Source organism: Pyrus communis, chromosome 5 (genome assembly GCF_041283825.1).
Source record: "Pyrus communis isolate YQ-2024b chromosome 5, ASM4128382v1, whole genome shotgun sequence".
Classification (NCBI taxonomy): Eukaryota; Viridiplantae; Streptophyta; class Magnoliopsida; order Rosales; family Rosaceae; genus Pyrus; species Pyrus communis.
Window position 1 is genome coordinate 34,428,163 of NC_142569.1, and position 27,176 is coordinate 34,455,338.

General features: G+C 36.3%; 2 protein-coding genes, 1 long non-coding RNA gene and 1 pseudogene across 6 annotated transcripts; 2 read left to right on the forward strand and 2 right to left on the reverse strand.

The window, feature by feature from the left end:
* The first annotated feature begins 28 nt into the window (after window positions 1-28).
* LOC148697219 (uncharacterized) lies at window positions 29-2,602 on the forward strand. The gene is made up of 3 exons (XR_015963197.1): window positions 29-993; window positions 1,174-1,737; window positions 2,464-2,602. It is a non-coding gene; the product is annotated as an uncharacterized LOC148697219 (long non-coding RNA).
* On the reverse strand, window positions 2,369-5,644 carry LOC137721567 (loganic acid O-methyltransferase-like). The gene is made up of 3 exons (XM_068460664.2): window positions 5,256-5,644; window positions 3,029-3,682; window positions 2,369-2,887 (listed from the first exon to the last, which is right to left on the reverse strand). The coding sequence occupies exons 1-3, from the start codon at window positions 5,349-5,351 to the stop codon at window positions 2,546-2,548; spliced, it is 1,092 nt and encodes a 363-aa protein (XP_068316765.2). The 5' UTR covers window positions 5,352-5,644; the 3' UTR covers window positions 2,369-2,545.
* A 5,466-nt stretch (window positions 5,645-11,110) lies between these two features.
* Window positions 11,111-14,450, forward strand: LOC137725113 (disease resistance protein RPM1 pseudogene; annotated as a pseudogene). 3 transcript variants are annotated; one of them, XR_015963199.1, is made up of 2 exons: window positions 11,111-13,906; window positions 14,117-14,450. The product of XR_015963199.1 is annotated as a disease resistance protein RPM1 pseudogene, transcript variant X2 (transcript). The 3 variants fall into 3 exon arrangements; XR_015963198.1 differs by having other exon boundaries at window positions 11,111-13,897; XR_015963200.1 differs by having other exon boundaries at window positions 11,111-13,827.
* A 5,286-nt stretch (window positions 14,451-19,736) lies between these two features.
* On the reverse strand, window positions 19,737-25,385 carry LOC137725147 (putative methyltransferase PMT25). The gene is made up of 9 exons (XM_068463736.2): window positions 24,906-25,385; window positions 23,291-24,348; window positions 23,059-23,208; window positions 22,295-22,565; window positions 22,062-22,172; window positions 21,785-21,959; window positions 20,971-21,240; window positions 20,434-20,628; window positions 19,737-20,312 (listed from the first exon to the last, which is right to left on the reverse strand). Exons 2-9 carry the CDS (start codon window positions 24,305-24,307, stop codon window positions 20,084-20,086), a joined length of 2,418 nt encoding a protein of 805 aa, XP_068319837.2. The 5' UTR covers window positions 24,308-24,348; window positions 24,906-25,385; the 3' UTR covers window positions 19,737-20,083.
* Between the last annotated feature and the right edge of the window lie 1,791 nt (window positions 25,386-27,176).

Below are 27,176 nucleotides of genomic sequence, written 5' to 3' on the forward strand. Positions count from 1 at the left end.
CTTTGGGCGAAAAAAAAAAACTCAAAATAGCCTAAAACACCGTTCATTGAACAGTTTGCTTCCAATTCTGCCCTTACTTATCTTTTATTATTTTAAATCTTGCCCCGTTTGTCTTGTTGTCACTTGCAGCACATTCTTTGACACGTGGAATTCCATTCCATAGACACTTCCCAGTTCCTACCTTTTAGGAAAACCAGGATGAGATGCCATTTTCCAATCAACCATGCTCAACTTACACCATTGCCCAGAAGGCTCTAAGGCTACCTCTGAGGAAGAAATTCTATGATGTTCATTTTAATGAGCTACGGGTATTTGGTGTCGTCACGTGATCCTGGACGTATATCGAGATCGAAGCGTGACAGTAAAGGATGTTGGGGCTAATGTTATTATGTTATCTCAGGTTATGTCATCCTCTGAATTTGTGTTCATGGTATGCTGAAGAAAGTAAATGCTGTTTCTGGGTTACTGTAGTCTAGATTTCGTGAGATTTTGAATGCTGGGTGTCTTTATCAGGTGCTTGCTTTTTATTTGACTATGTTCTTGACCAGGTTGCTCGATATGTAAATTAAGCAGATCAAGGATAATGTACTGACACTGACAATTAGTTTATCGTTTACTTGTGAAAAACCTTATTGGACCCATATTTTGTAGATCAGTTAAAAAATTATAAGAAGAATTGAAAATGGTGACATGAATTTTAATATGAAAGAATGTGTTGGTTTATATTCAGATATGTTTTATTCCATGTGAATAATGATTAGTTTATTCCATTCTTAACCGATTCCCACATTGAAATTTTTACTGCGCGCTATTTTTTATTTTATTTAACATATGTTTGAATGTGTCTTTGCGTTCATTTTTTAATACGAATTTCTGGCACCTCTTCCCTCACAGGTTCAAGTCATTCCAAACTGTAGTATTTTGGCAGCAGTTGGCCAAAAAATTGCATGTACACCAAGAGATAGTGCAACTCTTTTCAATGCACTGGCAAAGGTTAGGGATTATTATCATTTTATTAATTTTGGCAACAAGTTGGATTATTTTATTTGATTTAACATTTCATGTTTTGTACACTGGTTTACAATACGGGCTACTGTAGAGTTTGATTCTGCGTGTTTCTCATATTCCATTATTTACAATACGAAGGGATCTAATATGTTTTACTAAATGCAGGCAAAACATTAATGTGTGTGCAATTGCTCATGGTTGTTCTGAGTACAAAATTACTGTAGTGATAAAGCGGGATGATCGTATTAGGGCTCCGAGAGCTGTTAATTTTAGATTATATCTCAATATGAAATTATGCATTTGGGTTGAAATTAAGCTCATGTTTGATATTTGTGAACATACGAATACTTAATGTTAAGGTAAGTACTCATTAAACCACCTGATTCTGTTTGTTGTTCGTTTAGATGAATTTAGAAATTAATTGATGAACAAACACTGAAAGGCTTTGGAATCTTTCACTGTAAGAAATGATACATTGCTAGAAGTCAGGGGTAACCCAGAGTCTTTCCTATATGCAAGGATATCTGCTGAGGAGTTGATTGATTCTTGGATTCAAGGAATTTGTGGGTCAAGGAGGGCAAAATATCCTCTAAAGTTGATTTTCACCGTCCCATCATCATGCATTAGCAGGTTCACCCTAGAAATTTTCTAGGCAGAAAATAAAAAAGGTGTGGCTTTGCGAGACAAAAGACATGATGTTCAACCTAAACAGTAGCAAAAGAAGTAGAGGTATTTAATATGCAATAGAAAGCCAAAGTTTTTGCCTTACGTAGAGACCCTTGATTTTGGTTTGATCTTTTGTTTCCTTTTTCTTTTTTCTTGTTTAGCATTTAGGTCTTCTCCTAATTCACACATTCAACCAACATTGCATTTTTGTTTAATAGTCTAAAATTCAAGCTTGAAACCCTCTGGTTGGTTAGCGAGAAACAAGAAGAAAAATAATTGGATACAATTAGGGATGGGCAAAATACCCGCGGTTACCCGTCCATTTAAACTTTATGGTTATGGTTATGGGTAACCGTTTAAATAAATAAACGGTTATGGGTATAACCGTTTACCAGTGAAAATTAAATGGATGGTTATGGGTATTAACCGCGGTTATAAACAGGTAACCGTTTACCCATTGTTTTCTATAATTTGAAATGCATATTTAGGAAACACAAGAAACATTAATTTGACTTGTATGGAGTGTTAGTCATTTTCAAATTTAATTCTTTTAAAACATGCTATCAAGCACATTTTACGCTTCGTTTTTATTTGAAAAACGAAAAATTGCTTTAAAAAACATTACCAAACGGGCAAAAGACACCTGTAGTCGTAGCCAAAGCAATAGACGAACATGTTTCTAACATATAACATGTATGCTGTCAATACCTGAATATTATATACGATGAGGAGTGGCATGCACAGTAGGAAGCAAATTAAACTCGTCGATAATATGGAAACTTATCACAGGTCCTTAAAGTAACAGACACAAACACAAAGAAGAAAGAGACTATAGACTCGAAATAAATAGCGACACAGCACCGTGCTCAAGTCAATTTGCCTTGCGTCTAAGCACAACCAGATAGACAATTGCCTTCCCTGCCACAACAATGGATTGTTGCTCTGCAAGTCTTTTTCCATACAAGTCAAAGAGCTCGTCCAAGATTTCATCTCCAAAATGCTGCTTGATGAGTCCCTCCAGGCTACCTCTGATGTGAGATGCAAGTAGTGGGGGATTTTTATAGACACTGTCATGTGCAACGAAGTGATGCAAATTTTCCCTTCTGTCTAAGCTAAAGCATCCATTTAGTTCTATAGCAGCTTCTAGTTCTTTGGAAGACATTAAGTAATTGGGTAGGTTAAATGAATCTACTTTCTCTTCATCAACAACTCCCTGCATGCATAAATTGAAAACACACATGTATGTATAGCAGCTTTGGCATTGTAAATATTCAAAACTAATGAGATGTTATTTGGATTATATTTGTACATGGTTTAATATAACAGTAAGAATAAATTACCAGTAATTGCTTACCTTCCTAGCCATATCCATGAGGCAAGATCCCAAAATTTGAAAGATCACATTTGGCAGAGTTTGAGAATGAGGGGTACCGTCTTGGCGACCTGGAATATTAAGTACCATGAGTCCTCCATTCACAATTTCTTGTGCCCTCGCATTCAGGAAGCAATCCATGTCCTCAACATGTTGTGCTTCATAAGCCCTTACTACTTCATCTGGGGCATCTGAGTAAAAGATTCGACCTTTATTCCAGGCAGGACTGTTTTTATTCACTACCTCTTTTGGGACTTGAGAAATCCATGGAATGGAAAAGGAAGAGTAAAAAAAGTGGATGGAATTATTAGGAAATAGCCGACCATAGAAGGAGCCTGGCACCCCAGCGGCATAGTATTGCCTGTCGTGTGGGAGGGAGTTGAAAAGCAGATTAAAATCATTTGATGTAAGATCATTAAAGAAAACCTGAAACTCAGGTAATTGGGAGCTCAGCCCTTGGGTTTTATATTTCAACTGCAGAGCTTGAATTATGTTTTCAACTGAAAAAAATGTACTGGGCCCAACCGAGCAACCTAAATCTGCAATTCTAAAGGTCTTGGAAGATAACAAGATTTCCAGGCCAAGTTCTGCGATTGCCTTGTTTACAAATTCCTTGGAAGCCTCCGCACCTCCTCTCTGCACAAGGAGAAATGTTCTAATGTATAGCTTGTGTTTTTGGTTTCAACAAGTAATAACTTCTAATGCTGAAAAGCAATAATGATATATGTGCTTATCAGTGACTAATTACCAGCAACTACATATATAGTTTCTTACTTACAGTTCCCTTCCGTTAAGGATCCCTCAAATAAGCTTATTTGAGAGATCCTTGGTAGGGCCCACTCCACATCATATTTTAATAATTCAACTGTTCATCTTTTAGGTCTTTCTCTCAAAGATCATCACTCAAAAATCATCTTTACAAAAAATAACTTAAATCCGAAACTATTTGACGGTTGGATAACCGTGTTTCTTTAAAAAAATCGTATTCATTTGTTTTTTTCACTACAATAGAATGTCTTACCAATTCTGGATTTTTCGTCTTGATAATCTATGAATGATGTACTATAATATATACGGTTTAGATTGTCAAAATAAGTTATGGAATCTACACCACAAGGTGTCCTTCAAATAAATTATTCGAGAAATCCCTCAACTATAAATTATTTGAGCGATCCCTCAACGAAGGGGACTGTTCTTAATTTTTCATTGGCAATGTACACACTTTATGCATACAAGGAGATCAAAGACTTATTAGTGGAGGTTAGGACTAAATTCACATAATCAAGTTATAACGCCCATTTGATTACTATCTCGGTTTTAGTTTTGGTTTTATAAAACTTGTTTGGTGACTATTTTTAGTTTTCATAAATAAAACCAATAAATTTGATAGCTTTCAATATTGGTTTTAAATAAATAAAAATTTGAAAACTAGAATTGGAAAGAATTACAAAACAATTTTAAGTTACAAACAATTAAAATGGTTATCAAACAGACTCTTACTAGCATGCAATTAGTTTTGATATAAGGACCACGTACTATGAACATATTTTACATTTTATGTTTGAAATTCCAAGAAAAATCCCGTTCGACAAGGATGAATCGACTAACGTTTGGCTATCTTATATATACATGCCTATATATAAAGCTACATGCAACAATTGCAATTGCAATTGCATTAATTAATGTTCTTCTCTTCTTTGGTCAAATTAACAAGAGAAAAGGGACGTTACAAAAGTCATGCCCAGAAACAGACGCTCGGTCGAAATGCCTAGAGAAAAAGACAAAACGAAACAAACAAAGGCAAGCAAGTACCACTAAACCACCCCAGAAAGGAAAAAAAGAAGGCAATAAGTTACTAGAACGAGATTAGTTCAGAAGGAAGGATCTTCCAGTACCAGAGGCAAACCCTAGAGGAGGACAGATGAGAAATAATTATTAATTCGCCAAAAAAGTGATTCCAAACTACCAAGATTTTTTTTCACAACTCGAATTGTTTTCACGATCCGAACCCACAACCCTTCGATCAAATGACTTTTCCGTTGCACAGAAACTCGCCCTTATTATTAATTTGCAAAACTTGAAGAATTTTTTTGTTTCACACCTTCTCTATGTAGTTTCGTGAGACGAGGTAATTATTTCTGGCAATTGATTAGTTCAAATAAAGTCTAGCCAAATGCAGTTACAGAGATTCATAGAGAACTGAAGATACCTGGTAAACGGAGATGTTGGCATAGCTGTTGGCTCTGTGTCCACCTTTCATTGGATAAGCTTCACAAACTTTGCTGTTTTCCTCTGTTCCTGCCATCTCTCTCTCTCTCTCTCTCTCTCTCTCTCTCTCTCTCTATGTGAATATTATCAAGTTCTATGATACGCGTTTGGAGAAATGAAAATGATCAGTTCTTGTTCTGGATTAAGTGAGCTGCCATTTTGTTTGCATCCCCAACCCAATGCATGCGTATAATGTGTTGTCAAGAATCTGCACGCACAGTACGTGTCATATAATAAATGAATTTGATAAACAAAAACCCAAAAACAAAAAGTTAAATGGTAGTGGACGCTTGTATCGACCATGTATGCGTCTGCAAAAGTTGTCTGTACGAATTTATTATTATTTTTTACTTTTTATATAGATTCTTTGTTTCTTTGGAGGCCAACATATAGTGCAGAAAGATTGTAGATAAAGAAGGAAAATTAATTCTAGTGGAAACAAATCCTATTGTCGATTGATTATAGTAAGAAATGTATCACAATAGGTAATAAATCATATTTACAATACGAATTAAATCTTAATAACAAAGGATTTTTGACAATTAATATTACAATTTAATGATATTAACAAGAAGATGATCTCGTGCGACGCCGCAGGTTTCAAAACTATGTTAAACATGTAAAAAGTTAGAATATGTGTCAAAGAGTAGTATCTATATACATATATTATATGAGAAAACTGAGGATGTTGATATGCTGTAGCTAGAGAGTGCTAGTTAGATTCTTTATTACATGACAAAAATCAGGAAGGTAGTATGCCATAGTCAGGGAGTCCTATTTACATTCATATATTACATGACAAAAATTGGGGATGTTAGAACGCCATCCTCAAGGTTTGTTTTTCAAACGCTATGCTCCTATCTCAAGGAATATTTTACGTCTAAAACTGTACAAAACTCAAAAAGTAAGGTTTGCTCCATCAAAACACCCATATGCGTAACTCTGTTAATGATGTCTCCTTCGTCCTGTTGACAATGATGAGTTGAAAATAAAAATAAAATTCAATCACTTATGAATTGAATGACCCTATATTGTATATGAATAAATTGAATGACAACTTTGTGCCATATTTAAGTATGTTAAATTTCATTTGCAGCCATACAAAAAAACAAAAAAAAAAAAAAAAAAAAAAAAAGGAACTTGGGTTCTTCACATTTTGTATCAGTACACTCCTCAGAAAAGCATAAGCAAAAAACAATTTGTCACCTCAATCATTTGTTTTGTTTACGTACGTAACTCTAAATTTATTTATATATTTTACGTCCATTAGTGACATTGACATACCGAGGTACGCTGACCGACATCCAAAGGTGGCGTAGCCAAAAAGATGAATGATGTAAAAATATGGATGAATTTAAACCAAACTAGGATTTATTAAAGCTAATAAAGTGAGTGTGCAGTAGTGGGGAGAACCCATAAAATATAAATATTCAAAGCATAGATGACAGTACGATATAAGTAGAACAATCGAGTCTAGTTAGGATAATTATTACACAACCAGGAAATAAGCTCCTACATTTATTTAGGGGAATGCCAGAACCACCAGAGATCCCTCGTACGCCATAGAGAATTCAACTATCTAAGTCTTGGAGGGGCGAAAAACAGAAGGGTGAGTGGGCAAAAACAAAGGTTTATAAAACACAGTTATTTTTCAAACATACTAACCCCTTACCGTAAAACAAGTATAGTTTCCAGAAAATCATACTACGTATAAGTATGAAATCAAATGCAATTCAACAGTAAAATCAAGAAATACACAAATCATGATGTCTTAATCGTGGCATAAGAAAATCAAGTGCTCATCTGTTTATGCTGACACACGAGTTCATGCAGAGGATTTTTGACATGAATAGAATTGGGTGTAATACACACACACACACACACACGCCCTAGTGCTACAATCACATGAAGATTGGCACTATTCGCGGTGAAATACGAGTCGGAGTTATCAATTGCAACCTATACGACAGGACTGGCACCTACTTGGATCCAAGGTGAGTGTGTGGTACGGATGTGAACATACACGTGAAAGAATGGCCCTGGCCCTAGGCAAGCACTAACACCTGGTGCAACAATGTATGATGAGTAGGTAAAATGTATATGAACATGTCATGACAATATATAAATCTCAACAATATAATGACATTTTTAAAATTAAATAAAACATGGCATGATCGGCATAAATCAATCCAAAAGCATTTTTGGAAACTATAAAATTATATATATATATATATATATATATATGAAAACAAATGCCCACTCACTGATACGTAGTCGGATCATAGCCTCCTTACCTTGCTTAACCTCGTACTTCCTCAGGATAATTTTCTCTTATATATGAAATAACTAAAGTAATTAGCTAATTAACACATACACAAAGAGGCTAGGAAAAACCTCCCATAGTTTGGTCAAATGGAGGATTTAAATATACGAAAACGTTCTACACGAAGTCACGGACCCATACACGTTGACCACACGTCAGCCGGAGGCCAAACGCACCCTCACAAGCCGCCTAGCCCACGGCCACACGTGCTCCCATGCATAGGCCACATGCTGACAGACCCAAGGAATATTCCGTCAAACTTGACGAAACATTCTGCTAACAGTAACGGTGTTACCTAACGACGTCAAAATAGTTCGTCAACTTTGACAAAATATTCTCCTTCTTCTTCGGTTGAGCTCCACCGTCTAGTTCGCCAGTTTTCTGGAAAAAATTCAAAAATTCATATCTTATTCATTTCTTAACCATTTTTCGCATACTTTATATGGAAATGAAGCTCTTGAGGAATAGAACAAGTCTATACATTTCAAAAGTCCAAAAAATGGACGGAAATGGACTGAAAAAGCCCGAAGCTCTCAAACCTATTTTCTTCGTCTCCAAAACCGTGTGTTTTCACGTTGGCTCCTCTTCCAACTAAGGCTAGGGACTACAGGGAGTTGTGTGGATGCTTCCATCATGTCCAAAACCTTGTAACACGGCCGAGAAATCATCGGAAAACTCCCACCCAAATCAGAGCTCCGAGTTGCTCCAAGTTGAAGGTTCAAAACTCATCCATTTTAGAATTGGCTCGTACAGCTGGGTTCATGGGAATGAGAGGAGCACAATGGTGGTGATCTGAGGTTCGATCTATGAGATTGGATGTTTGTTCATGGTGGTTGCAAAGAGGAGGGAGTTACGGGGTGAGAAAGAGAGAAGGAGAAGAAAAGAGAGAGAAAGGGAGAGGGAATCTGATTGGTTGAGAGAGAGTGAAAAATCTGATTGGGTGACGGAAATAAGGAAAGTGAGTGATTGGTGGTGAGGGAAAATAGGTCACAGGTCCAATTTTAAAAAGAAAACTAATTAAAATGGCTTGAAAACTTTGAGTTTTAACCAAAAACCATGTAATAACTTTATTTAATGGTTAGGACAAAGCCTAATACTAAATCAGCCTAATTAAAATGCCCCAAATATTGAGTTTACGATTTTATCCCTAATGGCAAGCTTTTGTCCGTCAATCTCTCTTCATTATGGATCTCTCTCATATTCTCTCCCCCATTTTTTCCTAACATTCAAAACCTTCCATTTTTCTTTCTAATCTCGCATAGCAACTCCATTTCTATGACTATGTAAAAACCACAGCTTCGACCCCAAACGTAATTTTGAGCCGTCTCCATCTCTGTGAAAATCGGAAATGATCTCTTATAAGCAAAACGGTATGATTTTGTCACTCTCTCTCTCTCCCTCCCTCCCAAAATTTCTCACACACACACACTCTCTCTCTTCTCTGTAAAGATGAGAAAGGGATTTGCACTTTCACCGACATCGGCAAAAACGCCAAAGATGAATTTCTGCCTTTCCCTCCTCATTCATCTGATTATTAACCTATCAATTTGATGAAGAAGAAAAGAAGAATTCGAGGTACTGTTTTTCAATTTTTCTTCTTTAGTGGAGTTCATCGTTTGTTTCTCCAGAAAATAAATTTGAGATTTGTTAGCTTTTTGTTCTTTTTTTTTTTCGGATACAATGTATTTTTTTTTTTCCAGATACAATTTTGCCAACATTTTTTTCCAGGAACTGTGTTATTTTTTTTGTTTACCAGAAACAATGTTATATTTTGGTTTTTTTCAGATATAGTTTTGTTTGTACACAAACAAAACAAACTTTGTATTAGATTATTTTTCATGAAACAGTGTTATGTTTTGGTTTTTCTAGAAACAGTTTTATGTTTTGGTTCTTTTTTTTTTTTTTGTTTTACAAAGACTGTTAGTTTTTTCAAAAAACAGTGTCATTTTTTGGTTTTTCCAGAAACTGTTTTATATTTTGGTTTTTTTTTTTCCAGAGACAATGTTAGTTTTTTTCCAGAAACAGTGTGATTTTTTTGTTTTTCCAAAAACAGTTTTATATTTTGGTTTTTTTTTTTTTTTCCAGAGACAGTGTTAATTTTTTTTTCATAAACAGTGTTAGTACATATTTTCAGTTGGTTTATAGTGGACAAGGGGGTCTTTCAAAGAGAGCATAAGTAATTGATATATAATCACTTACATAAGTAAGAGAGCATAAGTAATTGATATATAATTGATATGTCATCAATTTCATCACGAACACCGGCTACGGATGATGCCTCGTTCTCAAAAATGGTCACAATTTTTCCAATCAAGAGGTCTGCTGTGGGTAAAGCCATATTTGCCTTTGATTCAAACTGCATAATCACTTACAAATTCATATATGAAAATTAAATGAATCAGTATTTACAGAAGGTTGGAAAAGCAAATTCCTGGTGACCGATTTGAGTGGAAATCAAATAACAAAATAAAGAAGTTTGAACGATGAGCCAAAATATTCAAAGGTGAGGATTCCAACCGGTGGTGCGGGAATCCAGTGCAGTGGAACGTGACTAGAAATTGTTCCATTAGTCAATGTTGGTTAAGTAATTGTAAGGCTATCTTGGAAGAATAAGTCAATGTGGGAATGCACTATTTGTGCTGTCATGATATATAAGTCAAAGTCCACTATTTGCGTTGTGATGATATATAAGTCAAAGTCCACTCTTCCATATTATATAAGGATAGTGCTTGCAATCTCCTTTTAGTAATGAGCTCATTCTTCTACTTGCAAATAATGCATTTTTACTACAGAAATTTAGTAATCAAAATTGTTCAATTCCTTAAGATTCATTAAGATCATCCATACAATAACTAAATTGAACCGAAGTTCATTTGTCATCCAAATTATCAAATAAATGGACAATTAATCATGAATATGTTATTTGGTATCTACACCGTTGATTTATTTAATAAATTTGAATGACTAAACGAACTCCGATTCAAATTAGTTTTTGTAGGTATGAACTTCAAATGAATCTTAAGAAATTGAACAGTTTTGATTACTAAATTTTTGTGGTGAAGATACATTATTTGCAAGTAGAGGAATGAACTCATTACTAAAGGGAGATTGCAAGCACTATCCTTATATAATATGGAAGAGTGGACTTTGACTTATATATCATCACAACGCAAATAGTGGACTTTGACTTATATATCATGACAGCACAAATAGTGCATTCCCACATTGACTTATTCTTCCAAGATAGCCTTACAATTACTTAACCAACATTGACTAATGGAACAATTTCTAGTCACGTTCCACTGCACTGGATTCCCGCACCACCGGTTGGAATCCTCACCTTTGAATATTTTGGCTCATCGTTCAAACTTCTCTATTTTGTTATTTGATTTCCACTCAAATCAGTCACCAGGAATATGCTTTTCCAACCTTCTGTAAATACTGATTCATTTAATTTTCATATATGAATTTGTAAGTGATTATGCAGTTTGAATCAAAGACAAATATGGCTTTACCCACAGCAGACCTCTTGATTGGAAAAATTGTGACCATTTTTGAGAACGAGGCATCATCCGTAGCCGGTGTTCGTGATGAAATTGATGACATTAAACAGGAGCTTGTGAGCATGAAGGCCTTCCTACATGATGCTGACCGAAAGAAAGCACAGGCCGAAGGAGAGGCGACGTGGGTTGCAAGCGTCAGAGACTTGGCCTATGATGTTGAAGACATCATTGATGAGTTCATGTATCACATGTATGAGCAAGGAAGTCGTGAGGGTCGATTTGCAAGGTGGTTCAACCAAACCATACGCATTCCCAAGAATGTGTGGTTTAGACGCAAAATAAGCAGCAAGTTAAAGAACATCTCAAGAATGATTAAAGCCATTCCGGAGAGGAATCAGAGATTTGGTGTTGGTGGATTACAAGGGACATGTAGTAGCACTTGTGATGATGCTTGCAGATGGGTGCAGAATCGAGCAGAGTCTTCACTTTTTATTATGGAAGATGAGCTCGTAGGGATTGAGAGCAAGAAGCAAGAACTGATGGATTGGTTGATGAATGAAGATCAAGAGCAAATGGTTGTCTCTGTAGTCGGGATGGGCGGATCAGGGAAGACAACTCTAGTTGCCAAGGCCTTCAACGGCGAAACGGTGAAGAGACATTTCAATTGCTGTGCGTGGATTACTGTTTCGAAAACATATGTGATTGAAGACTTGTTTAGAAGCTTGATCAAGGAATTCCACCAAGGAAGGATGGAAGAGGTACCTGCAGACATCAATTCCATGACCTATAGAGAATTGCTACAAGTTATAATCAACTACTTGGAGTCTAAAAGATACATAGTTGTGTTGGATGATGTGTGGGATACAAAACTTTGGGAAGAAATAAAGATATCTCTTCAAAATAGACCGCTTGGAAGTCGAATTATTCTTACTACTCGAAAAGAAGATGTTGCATCCTATTCTTATGGAGTACAAAGTCATATTCACCGCATTAAACCCCTAAAATTGAATGAGGCTTGGGAGCTATTCAGCAGCAAAGCATTCTCACCTTTCCAGAATAAATGTTGTCCATCACAGCTTGAGTCATTGGCTTGGGATCTTGTAGAGAAGTGTGAAGGCCTACCGCTCACGCTCGTGGCTTTAGGTGGTCTGATGTCTTCCAAGACTTCATCGGAATGGATCAATGTTTACAACAGCTTAAACTGGCATCTAACTAACCATCCATTACTAGAGCCAGTGAAGAGCATTTTGTTGCTTAGTTTTGATGATTTACCATACCGGTTGAAACATTGTTTTCTATACTGTTCACTTTTCCCAGAAGATTATTTGATCCGAAGAAAAAGGCTCATTAGGTTGTGGATAGCTGAAGGGTTTGTTGAACATGTCAAAGGGATCACACTAGAAGTTGCAGAGGGCTATCTTATGGAGCTCATTTTCCGCAGCATGCTGCATGTCGTTTGGAGAAATGAAACTGGAAGGCCAAAGGCATGTAAGATGCATGACCTTATGCGGGAGCTTGCTCTTTCTATATCAGAAAAAGAAAAGTTTTGTGTTGTATATGATGGAAGAGAAGTAATGGAGGAAGTTCGAGCACGCCGCTTGTCAACTCAAACCACTGAAGGAAAAATTAAATTTTGCACTGGTATGTCACAACTTCGGTCTTTTCTTGTGTTTGTTACTGACACGTCCTCATTGTCATTCTCAAATACATTGCCTTCTGGATTCAAATTGTTGAGGGTTCTAGATTTGGAATATGTCCCAATTGATATACTGCCAAAAGAAGTTGTGTACTTGTTCAACCTAAGATATTTGAATTTAAGGGCAACTCCAATTAAAAAGCTCCCAGAATCCATAGGAAAGCTCCACAACCTTCAAACTTTGGATATCCGGAACACAAAGATAGAGGCACTTCCAGGTGGAATTTCAAAGTTGAAAAACTTGCGCCATCTAATCATGTACCGTTACACTAGAGAGCATAGGGGCTTCAGATACGTCAATGGGACAAGAGCGCCAGCAAACATATGCATGTTGAAGAAATTGCAAGTCTTGTCATGTGTTGAATTAGAAGGAAACATTGTTAGACTCGTGGGAAATATGACTCAACTTACCAGGATTGGGATTACCAATGTAAAGGAAAGAGACGAGAGGGACCTATGTGCCTCAATTCAAAAGATGAAACTCCTTCACTACTTGTTTTTAATGGCAAGCGATGAAGAAGAAGCTCTTCAAGTAAATGCCCTACAGTCACCTCCTCCCTACCTTCGAATGGTTATTTTGGTCGGCAGACTAAAAAAGGTACCACGGTGGTTTTTCTCACTTCGGAGCGTCACAAATATGTATCTACATTGGTCTAGACTTGAGGAAGATTTACTACCTTACATTGAAGAATTTCCCAATCTCGGAAGGCTTACACTTATTAATGCATATGTTGGCAAAGAGTTATGTTTCAGAAGCGGCTTTGAAAAGCTTACTCATTTGCAATTGTTTATCTTCCCCTTGTTGAATAAGATAACCATAGAAAAAGGGGTGATGCCAAATCTCCGATCCTTGTCCCTTGATGACTGCACAGAATTAAACACATTGCCAGAAGGTCTTCAATACCTTACTAAACTAGAAACATTAAGACTGGAGCTTGTACCAGAGCAACTTGTGGATTCTATATGAAAAGGAGGGGTGGATCATGGAAAGGTACAACACATCCCTGAGATCATTATTCCAGATGTTTCATGAAAGCTTGTCATAGTTCTTTGTTGAGGAGGTACATAAGGTTTTTTCTTTTCTCTCCATTTTTATTTCTTTTCCCCTTTGGTTTCTCAAGTTCCATTTTATTGTTCTCATTCACAAGTTTGGAAGGGCCATGTGGTTTTGTCCATGGACTAAATTTGAAGTGCTTAGTAGTTAGTTCCAATCAAGAAATATTTGTACTGAAACTTTGTTTGATTAGCATTTTGGTTTTGTCATGTCTTTTACCTTGCAGAGTTTATCTGGGAAGGAAACGCTTTTACCCAGTTGCACCAGGACGAACACTTTCTTGTGTGGCTTCGTAATCTTAATTGTTTTCCACCGCTATCACAAGTTTTATATGAAGGCATTGTGATCATTAGTGAGTTCTGTGTGGATCATGGAATTTTATTTAATTTCCCAAGTCGTATTTTCATTTGGTTGTGTTTACCATCAAATTGCTTCAGTCACTGCTGTACTTGTACAATGCTGTTCATCTTCTGCTGGTATGGAAAACTCTTCAACATTAATTGTAGAATATTTGTAATTTTATTGCAAAAAATATATGTAAGTACTTAGACATATATGTATATATATTGTATTCTTTTAATTCCGTTGGACATGTTAAAATACGTGGTTGACAATGTTACCGAAGATATATATTTGACTAAAGTTCTGCAAAACCATCCATTCTGTGTTGGACTCTGCTTTACCTGGTAAAGAAGAAGATGCAGAATGATCGCTAATTCGGTACCTCATTCTTGCCTGTGAGCCTGAGAAAAGGAGGACATTTTGAGTATAAGGTGGAACTGTTGTCTCATCAGTCATCACTATGGATAGTTTTGTTAGATTTCACCTAAGTTTTTTGCCCACATAAGCTCTTTTGAATCCCAAAACATTTCAATCTGTATTTGTTCAAGTCGACGAACTTCAGATTACATAAATTTATATTTTGTTTTAAACTGCCTCGAGAGACCACTAAACACTACTTTAGACGACAACATTCATTTGTTAAGAAAATGGATGCAGACCATGAATATGGATTTGCTTCATAATTTTGTAAAACCACCCTTTCTAATTAACTTGACTCTGTTCTAGTAATTATAACAGATGAAAGATGCAACATGATCGCTTATCGGTACCTCTTTCTTGCCCGATAGCATGAGAAAGCAAGACATACTCAGTATAAGGTGGCTTCAATTACAAAAAAATATATATATCTCAGGATCTCATGGAAATGGGTTGGTTATCATTATCCACTTTGTAGTGAGTTTTGTTCTGGCCATCATCGTGTGATTCATCAGTACTAGGAATCAAACCCAGAACATGACGTGTGGAATATGCGCCTGGAATTCGTCTCAACCATTGGGCCGCCCCGTGGTGTTTTGAGGATGGTCGTTGACATGGGGCTCACTGCTCAAGCGATTTCTCGTTTGATCGAGGGCGGTATCATGTTGCCTTATTTCTTTTACCTGGTTATACTGAACATATCTTATACTGAACATATCTAACCAGCTACAAAAATGATCTAAATGTTAATTCTCTTTTGTTTTCTGTTTTACTGGTCAATATTGTATATGTTACTTCTTAGTTTTAAATGAGATATGAATATTACAAGCAAGTAAAGAAACCATCTGTTTTCCAAATTCAGTGAATGAAAATTATAAACAAGTTAATAATGTTTAACTCATAAAGATGTATTTACTGGAGAAAATCATGGCAGCACCATGCACGGTAAGTTTAGTGAGTACTAATAAGTCCTTTTAAGAGGACAGTAATTTGAGATTACTCAAGTTTTACACAAAAGAAGTAGAAAGATCAAAATTATTTGAAGTGATACATATATTGGGCATCAAGGAATGCCAAATTTGAAATAAAAGAAGCTCTATCTATAGGTCTTACTGTCCCAAAACTTCTGATTGCTAATGCATCTTATCCAATAATAAATCCACTCTGTGATCTTTACTTTACAAGGGACTGTATCAGCGCAGACTAATTACGTCAAAAACAAATCTACAAGGATATATAATTTTGTTCATAATTAAGCAGCTCATCAAACCAGCATATAACTAATTTCAAAGCTCTGCATGCTTCCCTCCGATTAGTGCATTGCCGTGGATTGCATATTTGTCGAAGATTAGAGATAGAATCAAAACTAAAGTAGTTCAAATATTACTGTAGTGGCCAGTGGCTAGACCTTTCCATCAGATGAAGGGACGTTTCTATGAGCTTCCAAAGCATTGGAAGAAGATTTCTTTGCCGTGGATTGCATATTTGTCGAAGATTAGAGATAGAATCAAAACTAAAGTAGTTCATATATTACTGTAGTGGCCAGTGGCTAGACCTTTCCATCAGATGAAGGGACGTTTCTATGAGCTTCCAAAGCATTGGAAGAAGAGTTCTTTGCCGAGTTCGTGCCTTTGGAGGGAGACGACGAAGGAGTTGGTAGCTTCTTCGGCAGCATCTGATCCCAATTAGGCAACCTTGACGCTTCCGAGAGAACAATGAAGGAAACAACAAGAGTGAAGAGCAAGCACTTGTGCCTCCAAGAAGTTGACATTTTGTTGAGAAGTTGGAACAGTAACATGAAAACTTACAGGCCTGCTGCTTTAACTTGCAAAGATGGCAGCTGCAGCTTTAGAAGTACTGGTGGCAGCAGACATGTTGAGTAATGTATGGAGACCGCCAACTCGTGTTGCTTGAGGAAAGTGTGGCAATGGCAGACAATGGGGTATTTGATTATTCCAAAATCTGCGTGAAGCAGCTCATGTTGTTGCCCTCTTTGTGCAGAATCTGTTCGAGTGAAAAAAGAAGGGTTTAGGGCTTTTTTTATAATATCATTGGACCCACCTTTGTTGGGTACAAAATTTAAAATTTCCATGTCTGGTAACAAATTCTTGTTTTCAGGATTGTTCATAGTGGTATAATTAGTAATGCCACCTGTACAAGTTGTGACCTAACTATAAAACAATTTCACCAAACTTTGTAGATTTCCATTAATTTTGTTGTTGTTGTGAAATATGTATTGACAGTTTAAGTATTATCAAACCAACTAAATTCAATAAGGTATGCATCATTCATGAAAAATAATAAAATATAAAAACATATGGTTGAGAAAACCCAACCTAAAATTATAGCACTATTACTAATTGTTATGTTGGATTTCAATCATGCAAACATGAGGGGAGAGTTTCCTTTTCCATTGTTTGAGATTACTCATAGCAAAACAAACAAGCCTAGCTATTTAACAGTTGACGAGAAGATTTCTAAAGGAGTTCAAAGGAAGCATCTTGACACTTTTTGTATGCTATTTTGCCAACAAAAGAAATAGTTTTACAACAAAAAGGTAATGGCTATCAGTGGTGTCAGTGAGATTTTAGTATATTTTTATGAAAAGGGTTGTGATTAGGGCGCCACAATTTCCTAGTTAGAGGTGCATCCCTTGGTCGAAAAGTGAATTCATTTCGACAAGCAACAGAAAACTTTAAAGTTAATCAAACTTAAGTCAAAAGCTATGAGTTCTGGCTCAATAGGAATACAATTTAGTGGTGTTGTTCGATATTTGTAAGTGAAAGTTTTTAATTCGATTATATGAATGACAAGTTTAATATCATATTATTATCAAGAAGAAAAAAAAAAGTTCTGATTTTATTACAAAGCATTACAAAATTCCATCTCGATATTATGACATGATACTTTTATTAAATTATGAATTATGCTAGATTAGCTCATCGGTTTATGTTACAATGACGCAATCGAGAATATAACATAACTAGGCCCTTTATGCTAAAGGATTCCTATTTTTTTTTTTCAAAAAATGAGGATTAGGTGTGAAGCCCACTCCACATCGAATTTCAACGATCCGAATAGTCTATTTTTTAAGTCTAGATTCATAGATCATCCTTACAAAAATTTAATTCAATTCGAAACTATTTGCTTATTTAATGATCAGGATAAAATTTCATTATTTCTTATATAACAAAATATTCGTTAATTTCTTTGAACTTAATTAGATGTCTTAAACCTCTCCGATTTGACTAATATTTTACAAAGATGATTTATGAGGTGTAACTTGAAAAATAGACGGTTTGGATCGTTAAAGTTTGATGTGATGTGGACTCCACAACTAATCTCTATTTTTATTAAAATATGGGGATCCCTTCCCTTAAAAGGTTTCTCCTAACATAACAATTCAATATTTGCAATAAATAGATATTTCAAAACAAACACTTGTAAATGGCAGCCGTCAACAAGTATCCACAGTGCTAGTCTGTCATTCTGCAGTCTATGATTTGGATCGAATAACATTGTCCTTGTGATATACTAACAAACTTTCTGAGCATTCGATATAGCTAGGTCCTGCACAGAGAAGAGAAGATATTGCCGATATAAAAGAAATTTTCAGCGCATGTGTGTCTGAGAATTATAAGATCGTAAAAGGTGGAAGAATGTCGGGTGAAAGATTATCTTTAAATTTATGCAGGCTCATTTGGGACAAGAGGAGTTGGAAGGAGATGGAGACTGCACTCTATCTCAAAGTGGTAGGGTCAGTGTTAGACAAGAGTCCATGGTACAACGTAATTAGTGATTATCCTGGAATATTCTCTTTGTAATTTACCACGTATAGGACTCTTGTTGATCATGTACTATAAAACTCATATACGTTGATGAATGAAAGCATGTAAATTCCAACTATTTCTCTACCTTTTAAACTCTCTCTCTCACTCTCACTCACGTTTATACTTTTTTATAGTCAGTTCCCACTCAAAATACTGAACTATGTCTAATTGGTCAATATTTTTAATAGAGTCATGTTCTATTCTAATCTTAGTTACCTAGAGTGTGACTCGAACTTGAGTGCAGAAGAGAAACAGCCGGTCTCGTCATATGGATTTGCATGGTATGGCCCGTATGGGTACACTTTCACTGTGTCAACGATACAATACATGAATAAATTTTTCTCCAATTGACGTTGTTTGAATGACAGAAGATGCATGTAATCAAGTTGCTCTCCAAGTCTAGGGACTCGAGATTACATAATATCACTGTTATAAAAATATCAGCCTAGCGCCGCCTAGGCCACGCTTAGGCACTAGGAGGGTTGGTCATCGCTCCGATTAATCTCAAGGCATTTAGAAATTAGGAAAGGGCGTCTAGACCACCTGTTTAGGTTGCAACTCTCACTTAAACAAAAAATACATAACTTTTCATTTTGCATTTTCCTTTTTTAATAAATTGTAAGAGCCTTGTTGAATACTTAGATGAACACACATTATAGGTTTGTTTCCCATCTTTTCATTATGTTTTAATATACTTTATGATCTATATGTCGTTCTATTTTGTATTTTATGAATTCCAACGAAATTATGTATTTTTTGAATTTAAGCAGACACTTATTTATTTATACGATATATAATAAATTTACTTAAATCCACCTAACCCACCGCCCGAGTAGCGCCTACTGTCTTTTAGAACCTTGCATAATATGCTAGGCTTAGAGTACACGACAAGCCTTTAAGCTAATATCTTCCAAATACTCAATGGTAGGGAATGAGTGATCATGCATTTCTTAGTAGATGTTTGAGCAAGTTGGTTTTACAATTTCAGCGACCCTTCCATACTGTGTTTAGAAGATGAATTACTTAAAAACAAAACTTATTAATCCCAGTCCTTACCAAAATGGTGAGAGAACGAGAAGTTTCTCCTCTACTTTCAACATGCCTTGAATTTAGAGAGTGATTCATTCCAATCCAATCCAATTAATTTTCAATACCGAATTACAACATTTTCTTTTAACTAAAATGACGTTACAAATAGATGATATACGATATTTTGAACATATACCGTATCCATAATAAATACCAAAAAGACAGCAATTTCAGTAATAGTAGTAGTAGTAAGAAAAGAGCAGTAACATGTCAAAGACTACAATAATGCGTTCGAGTATCTGTTTCCATTTGTCCTCGAAATATAAAGATACAAAAGCCAAATAATCCCTCTTTTCGACAGGGATAAGTTCACTTAGCAAGAATATTTAGAGAGAGCTTCTGGGGGACTCTGAAAGAATGACAAATTACGTGAAATTTACACGTTAACGAATTGCTTTAGTTTAAAGATGCTTGATCCTCATACGTTAATGGCTAAGCAAACAAAACAATACTTAACGGGCTACAATACCAGTATTGACTAAGCCTTAGGCCGTCAAAGATGCAGATTGAAGCATTTAAGCAATGGCTGACAAAATTTTCTCCTTGTCTGCAGGACGCCAAAACGTCTTCTGAATGCACAGCAAACCCTCATTGTCTTTCGAGTAAGTAAATCGGATGTTCCATTGCAGAGATTTAGCCAGACTCTCAATCTCATTTAAGGTTTCAGCATTGTCCCATACAATTAGTTTCCCTTCTGGCCTCAGTATCCTATCAACTTCTGCAATCGCTGCCACTAAGCTGCATCTGTAGCCACAACACAATAACCACATTGAATCAGAGGAAATGTTGGAGGAATTTATTGCGTATAAAACTGCAGTAGATGTCTTTTTTAGAAGTCACAAAAACGAAATGTTGTATTACATACCTTTTCTTAAGGACGGAGAATAGATGATCAGCATGTAAAAGATCATAAGATCTGGGGTAGGTACTGAACGATTCACACCAATCATGATATATCCCAATGAAACCGCGCTCATAGATTATTGGAAGTGTGTCACGAGAGTCAACTGGGACTACATTCATAACCCATACTTTCAAGTCTTTTAGTGCTGCAGCAAACCTACAAGCATTGCGAAAGAAAAGTCAGGCTATGTGAAAGATTTCAACATTCTTCACTGCACTGGAAAAGAAAAGCATTTCGCACAAGGGAATAAGAATCACAAAAAGTAGCCGAAGGAGAGAATAATATGACATGCAACTCCCACTGATCTGAAATTCTTAAACCATGTGCTTGCATCTAAATCTAAGAGGATGCCCATCAGAATTTTTCACCTTCAGCCACTAAGATATTAGAAATACAGCGTATAATCGACAGAAAAAAGGAGGGGGGAAATAGAAGGCGGGTTAAGAGACAAGGCAGTGATGCTTACAAAAGGAAACTAAAAGATTCATAATTGCTTACCCCCCATATACAGCTCTCATGTCCATGACATTCCTTACAGTGGACCAGTTGATTCCCATCCCATTCAAATAGGTCTCAGAAACAACTTTTTTCCAATGCTTGTAGTCAGAAACGAAATCTTCTGGGGCGGATTTCCCATTAACATCAAGCTGAGACTTTAACCAGTATGGTGGTTTCTGCAACCTTGATGGCCATTGCAGAGGCCACTGAGATCCACGGTCTAATACACCTTCTGGGACTTTGTGCATGCATGCCTCCAATGTTACATTCCTGATGATGCAGAAATAAAAAAGAATACTTAAAACAGTGTTGGAGATTTAACTCATAGAGACTACTATAGAGGAGGTTTCTTAACTGCATGGAGGTACTTCAACAATGTAAAGTATTTTCTGAACCATACATTTGATGGTGTTTAGCAGACCAACTTACAATAGAGACGAACTTGAAAAATCTATTGACATCAATTTACAATTATTTTTTGTTCAAATGGAACTTATCACCTCAGATTTATTTAGCAACTTAAAAATTATGAGAAGGGAGATGCTATCATTTAAAGTTCTTTCAGTTTTAACACAGTTTGTCAATCTCCCAATTGCAAGTACAACTTAAAGTTTTGGAAAGTTATACATCTCAAGTTCACAACACATGAAGAATTTTCTGCACTACAAAATCCTTCCATTAGTCAACTTAAAAAGTTTTTCCAATTATTTTCAGTCTTTCTTTGATGTCATTTCCAATTTTAGTACTAGAGGCCACCAATAACAAACATAAAGAAATGCCAATCCTTAAATATTTAGGAAAAATGGTAGAGTACCAGCCAGCATTTGGATCATCAGATTCACTGCAGAGAGGAGGGTCACTGTGTGGTCGTTCATTGTAGCACTCATTGGTAGAGGGTTTTCTATATATGGCAGCAGCCACTCCATTGAGTGTGTCATTTTTAATCACCACTAGATCCCAGCACATTGACTTTGTTAATTTCGACATAGCTGCCAATAATTACCATGAGAGAGGGGGAAAGAGTATGTTAGATAGAAGCAACCAAAATACAACTAGCTTCGGAGGCAAAACATGAAGTAGGAAGTACCTACCTTTCCAAATGGCAACATCGTCAGGAAGCTTTTGGTAAACAGGAGTAGCAGACCAGACAAAGTAACCACCAGGTCGCAAAACACGATTAAGCTCCAGGAGCAGTTTACCACCTGCAGTGCAACTCAAATTACATTTCTACAAATATATAAGAACTAAAACAATACACATATACACACATAGAAAACAATATTTATATATATATATATATATATATATATAATGAAAACATTACCTTCAATATGCCAAGGTACTCTACACCGTGCACAGTGGATAAGATCAAACACAGAACTTGGGTAGGGTAGTCTTTTGGTACCCATAACAGCTGATATGGCAGGGATTCCCCGTTCTAGTGCAAATTGTACTTGGGCTTCGTGCTCATCCTTGGGAGCAAATGACATAGCAAGAACATCTCTTTCAAATAGAAATCCTCCAAAGCTAGCTACACCACACCCAACATCCAATATCACACGGCTTCTTTTACCCCATGCAATATCAGGAAGAGACTACATAGCCAAACAAAATATACGCTTTAAGCATTGAAATATTTAAAAAAAGAATAAAACTTTCACCAACAAATAATACTATTTTTGTAATATTGGAACTTTGGAGCGGTAAGATAATAATGCTGAAACTAGACTAAGGAAAAGAACAGCAAAAGGAAAGATAAATATATAAGATCAAATGAAGCACAATTGGGTTATTTTAAATCAATATAAGTGCAAAAAATAATCAGTTTGGCTTTCCAAAGAACAGACTTCACACAATCCATGGAAAAATGAAGACGATGAGATGGACAAATATGAAATCAGATGGAACTGCATCCCATACAATTCAAACCCACTATCAGGTAATGGAACAAAACTCATGTGTCTTCTTTTAATAGCTGTTGGCTGAATGTATACTACACTATAGAAGATATGTAGAGTAAACAACGTATGCAACCTAATGTGAGGACAGGACGAGGCCAAAATAAGATGATACATCAAGAGGACTCACTTTTTGAATAAAATCAATGTAATGAAGAGCGCCATTCTTAAACTGAGTTCCACCACCAGGAAATGTGAGGTATTCACCGGTAACTTTAACCCAATTTTGGTGCCCTTTAACTGCTGCAAGCTTTGTGTGAGGGACATTGTGGTACCATATCTGCATCATGCACCAAGAACATATTTCAATTTCAAGGATTTAAAGAGGTAACTGTTAATGTTCTACTAGACATATGATATACCTTTTCCCTGCTTGTGGGCCACTGAATGGGCCGTTTATATCCTTCTGGTAGGGGAACAAGACAGGTAGAGGCTTCATCAGGGCAGTGCCTCTCTCGGTGTTCATAGTGGCCTGTGCTTGGAAGCTTCCTGATTGATCCCCAATTGTCAAGACAAGGGATGTAGTCTGGCCCAGCCGTGACATCACAGACTTTCCACCTCCGTTCATCATGCCCACTCTTATGTTCATCTGACAAAGATTGTTGTGTTTCTTTTGCATTCTGCGACTCTATGACTTCAGTCGACCCTTGCTCAGTTTCAGCTGTAGTTTCCTGGCCTTCTGTTTTACTACTGGTATCACTTTCTTCCTGATCTTTCTCAACCTTTTCCTTCTCATTCTGACCAGTAGCTTCCTCTTCCTGCTTTACTTCATCAGAAGTTTCCTCTACAGATGTCTTTGTAGCTGAACTCTCCTCCACCTCTGTTTTTCCAGCTTCGGAATTGGACTCCCCATCTCCTGAACTAGCTTCTTGATCATTTATTTCCTCCATCTTTGTTTCCTCTTTGGTCTCAGGTTTCTCATCAGATCTCTCTTCCACAAGCTTCTCTTGCTGATTTCCCTCACCACCATTGTCACTTTCTGGCTCAGTCTTCTCCTCAGATCCCTCCCTTGAAACCAATTCTTCCTGTTTTTCTTCCGTTGTATTCACAGACCCATCCTCAACATTTTGGTCATTCTTAATATCCGAATGACTTTCACTCTGCAAATCACTCCCATTTTCATCCTCTTTTGTTACAGTTTCTGATAGTTCCCCCAAACTGTCTTCGAATTGCTTCAAATTTTTATCAGTTATCGTTTGCCGTTTTACCTCATCCACAGTCTCCTCAGACGGTGACCCTTGATTCTGAATCGGAACAACTGTTGACATCAACATCCAGACCCCGATTAAACAAAACGCAACAAAAACAACCAGACTAGTCGTTGAACAGCAATTCCACGACTTCCTTCCATCAACTCGGGAATACTTCCCCACAGCCATCTTTACAACGTGAAGATCGATATCCCAAGTTATTAAATCACCTGAAAAGGGCAATAACAAGACAGACTCAGCTACCAATCGAATGGTGTTACTGTTATCACTTCTCAAAGATTGTTTCTTCAAGGTGATATAATTTGCCCTAGGACTTTGATAAGTAAATTACTGATATAGCAAACTGAATCATCCAAAGAAACCAGATCCATCAATTAACAAGAAAAAGAAACCCAGAAATCTGAGAAGTAAAATATAACTTTTTCTGTTGGACATCAAACAGAAAAACGCACTGTTTGGTTGGTGAGAAAGGTGATTATAACCCATTTCTCAGCACCAAAAAAACCCAACAAACAGAAACGAGAATGGTGGGTTAACAATAAGAAGAACGCACTGTTTGGTTGGTGAGAAAGTTGAGGAAAATACAAGCGAAGTGATACAAACTACATACTGGGAATATTCAAAAGCTACAAACATGAATGTCTTTGCATTAATTCATCAGAAAAACAAGAGTACTTGGACCATCAAAACAACCAAAACGAAGATCTGATCAAATAATGACAACCGACATAATACACGAGAAGATTTAGAGTGAGAGTTTCCTTACTTGCCCCAGTGGGTGATTGAAGAAGTATAGGGTCCTGCTGCTTCTCACTCCATTACTAATTTGTAGAGAGAGAGAGAGAGAGAGAGGGAGAGAGAGCCGGTCGGTCACTCAGCGGGGGATCTCACTCAGATTTATAATAGAAGCCGTCTCTCCTCTCTACTACTATCTCATTTGGAGGTCTCTTTCATTTCAATTGCCTTTCACCATCACCATTGAATATTAAATTAAAGGATAAAATAATCGAGTGAGGAAAGGAAGGGGAGGATTTTTCAATGTGACGGGAACACATATATCACATGTCATTATATAAATAGTGAAATATATGTGTTAAAAAGTTAATAACTTAAAAAATACAATTTCTCACTACTTATATAAAAACATGTGTTGTACATTCGTGTCGTAAAGAAAAAAATTTCGAATGAGAGGAAGGAGGAGGGAGATCTACTTCATTTTCTATATACGCTTTTTCGTGGGATCTGGAAATTCCAGCTCATGTTTAGTTGATAAAACATGAGAGAGCCAATAAAGTCCAATGTGCAGTGTACTTACCACCAGACGAGATTTATATGTAGGGACGGTGATCCACCGGATTCTCTTCATACCGAAACTTTAAAAATAATACAAGAAATTTATTATTATTTATTTTTTTCTTTTCTTCATTTCTCATTTATTTGAATGGTCATGATTAAGTAACGTCAATATCTTATAAAATGATTGAAGCGCAAGAATTAGCCTCACATCAAGTAAGAGCCACAAGATGTGGCAATCACGACACATGGCTATTCCCATGATTAGTGGGAGAATTCATCCAACTTGGGGGCAAGCATTACACTGTAAGTGGCAACACTATGCTAAACACATTCAATCCCACATTGAGTCAGCTCCAAGTTGTTGAGTGTATAATCAGATTTTTAAAGTATGCGTATTCTAATCCGCCTTAATTTGACCTTAGAAAATCATATTCTATTGCCTGCAATTATGGCTAATTACATAATAAGGCAGTAAGTAACTAAATATCAAGTTACAATATTTGACAGAAGATTGTTCATCTTCTATCTTCAACTCTCGGAAAAGATTCAGAGGGAAATGTCATTGCGTGTAAGGTTGAAACATGAATCTACTGTCTAGTTTGTCGGTGCATGCTTTGAACCTTCGTTGATAATACTTGTTGAGATTTTGATATGAGGTAACATTCAGAAGTACTTGGAGGACTAGCACCTTGCTAAGTTGGTTGACTTTGGCCACGCAAGAGAAGAAATATCAGGAGCCATGGCCTCTGAGGCCGGAACCTGTAGATGGATGGCTCATCTGCATGGCTCTTGAGTTATTCAACCCATAAATGGAGTGCCAATAACGTTACCTTAAAACAAAAATAAGAATTCAATTAAATAAATGAACAACTGAATACATTTATAACTTGTCTTCAATCAATTTTAAAAGATAACCAAATTGTTGTTTATTTTTCGTCGAAAAAAGATAACCAAATTGTTAGAAACGCCAAACAATAAGAGGGAAAAGTTCAATTCACCCTTCTTTTTCTTTTATTTAGAGAAGAAAAAAGGGTATTAAAAAAGATATAAAAGAGTTGTTTAAGTTAGGAATGATCGTTCTTTTTGCTAGACAAAGACCTAGATTCGAGTTCCGTACTGGCAATACCTCTTGACTAAACCAAAAAATGGGCTAAGGCCTGGCCTTGGGATGGGTAACTTACCCTCCCCTACACTTTTTTTCTCAAAAAATCAAATACCGAATTTAATTGCACAATATTTAGTGGATAGTGTGTTGGGTTTCTATTCATGCATCCTAGATTCGAAACTCCTCCCTTCCCTAAATTATTGTATTAGTTTCGAACTCTTCCCTTCACCTAGTAATAGTAAAAAGTTACACACAATATTATAAGTAAAATTATAATTAAGATATACCTTTGGTAAATCATGGATGCGATGTTGGAGAATCATGCATACGTCAAACCCTTTAGAGATGGATTCATATTCCGCCTCATCTCGGAGGCCTCAATACATTGCATCATTTCTCTACATTAATCAAAATCTAAAGAAATTCAAATCAAGTTTATAATTGTGCACGAACGTTAGAAGTCAAAGATTCCTTTTATTGGTAAAGAGTGAGGGACTGAACGATGGTTTTGAAAATATAGTGGGCATATATCTGTGCGTGACATTATGTTTTGATAATTCTTATATGGTATTAATTTATTCTAACCAATTTGGAAAGTGAGCCCTATAGACATTACCATATTTTTAGTTCATACTT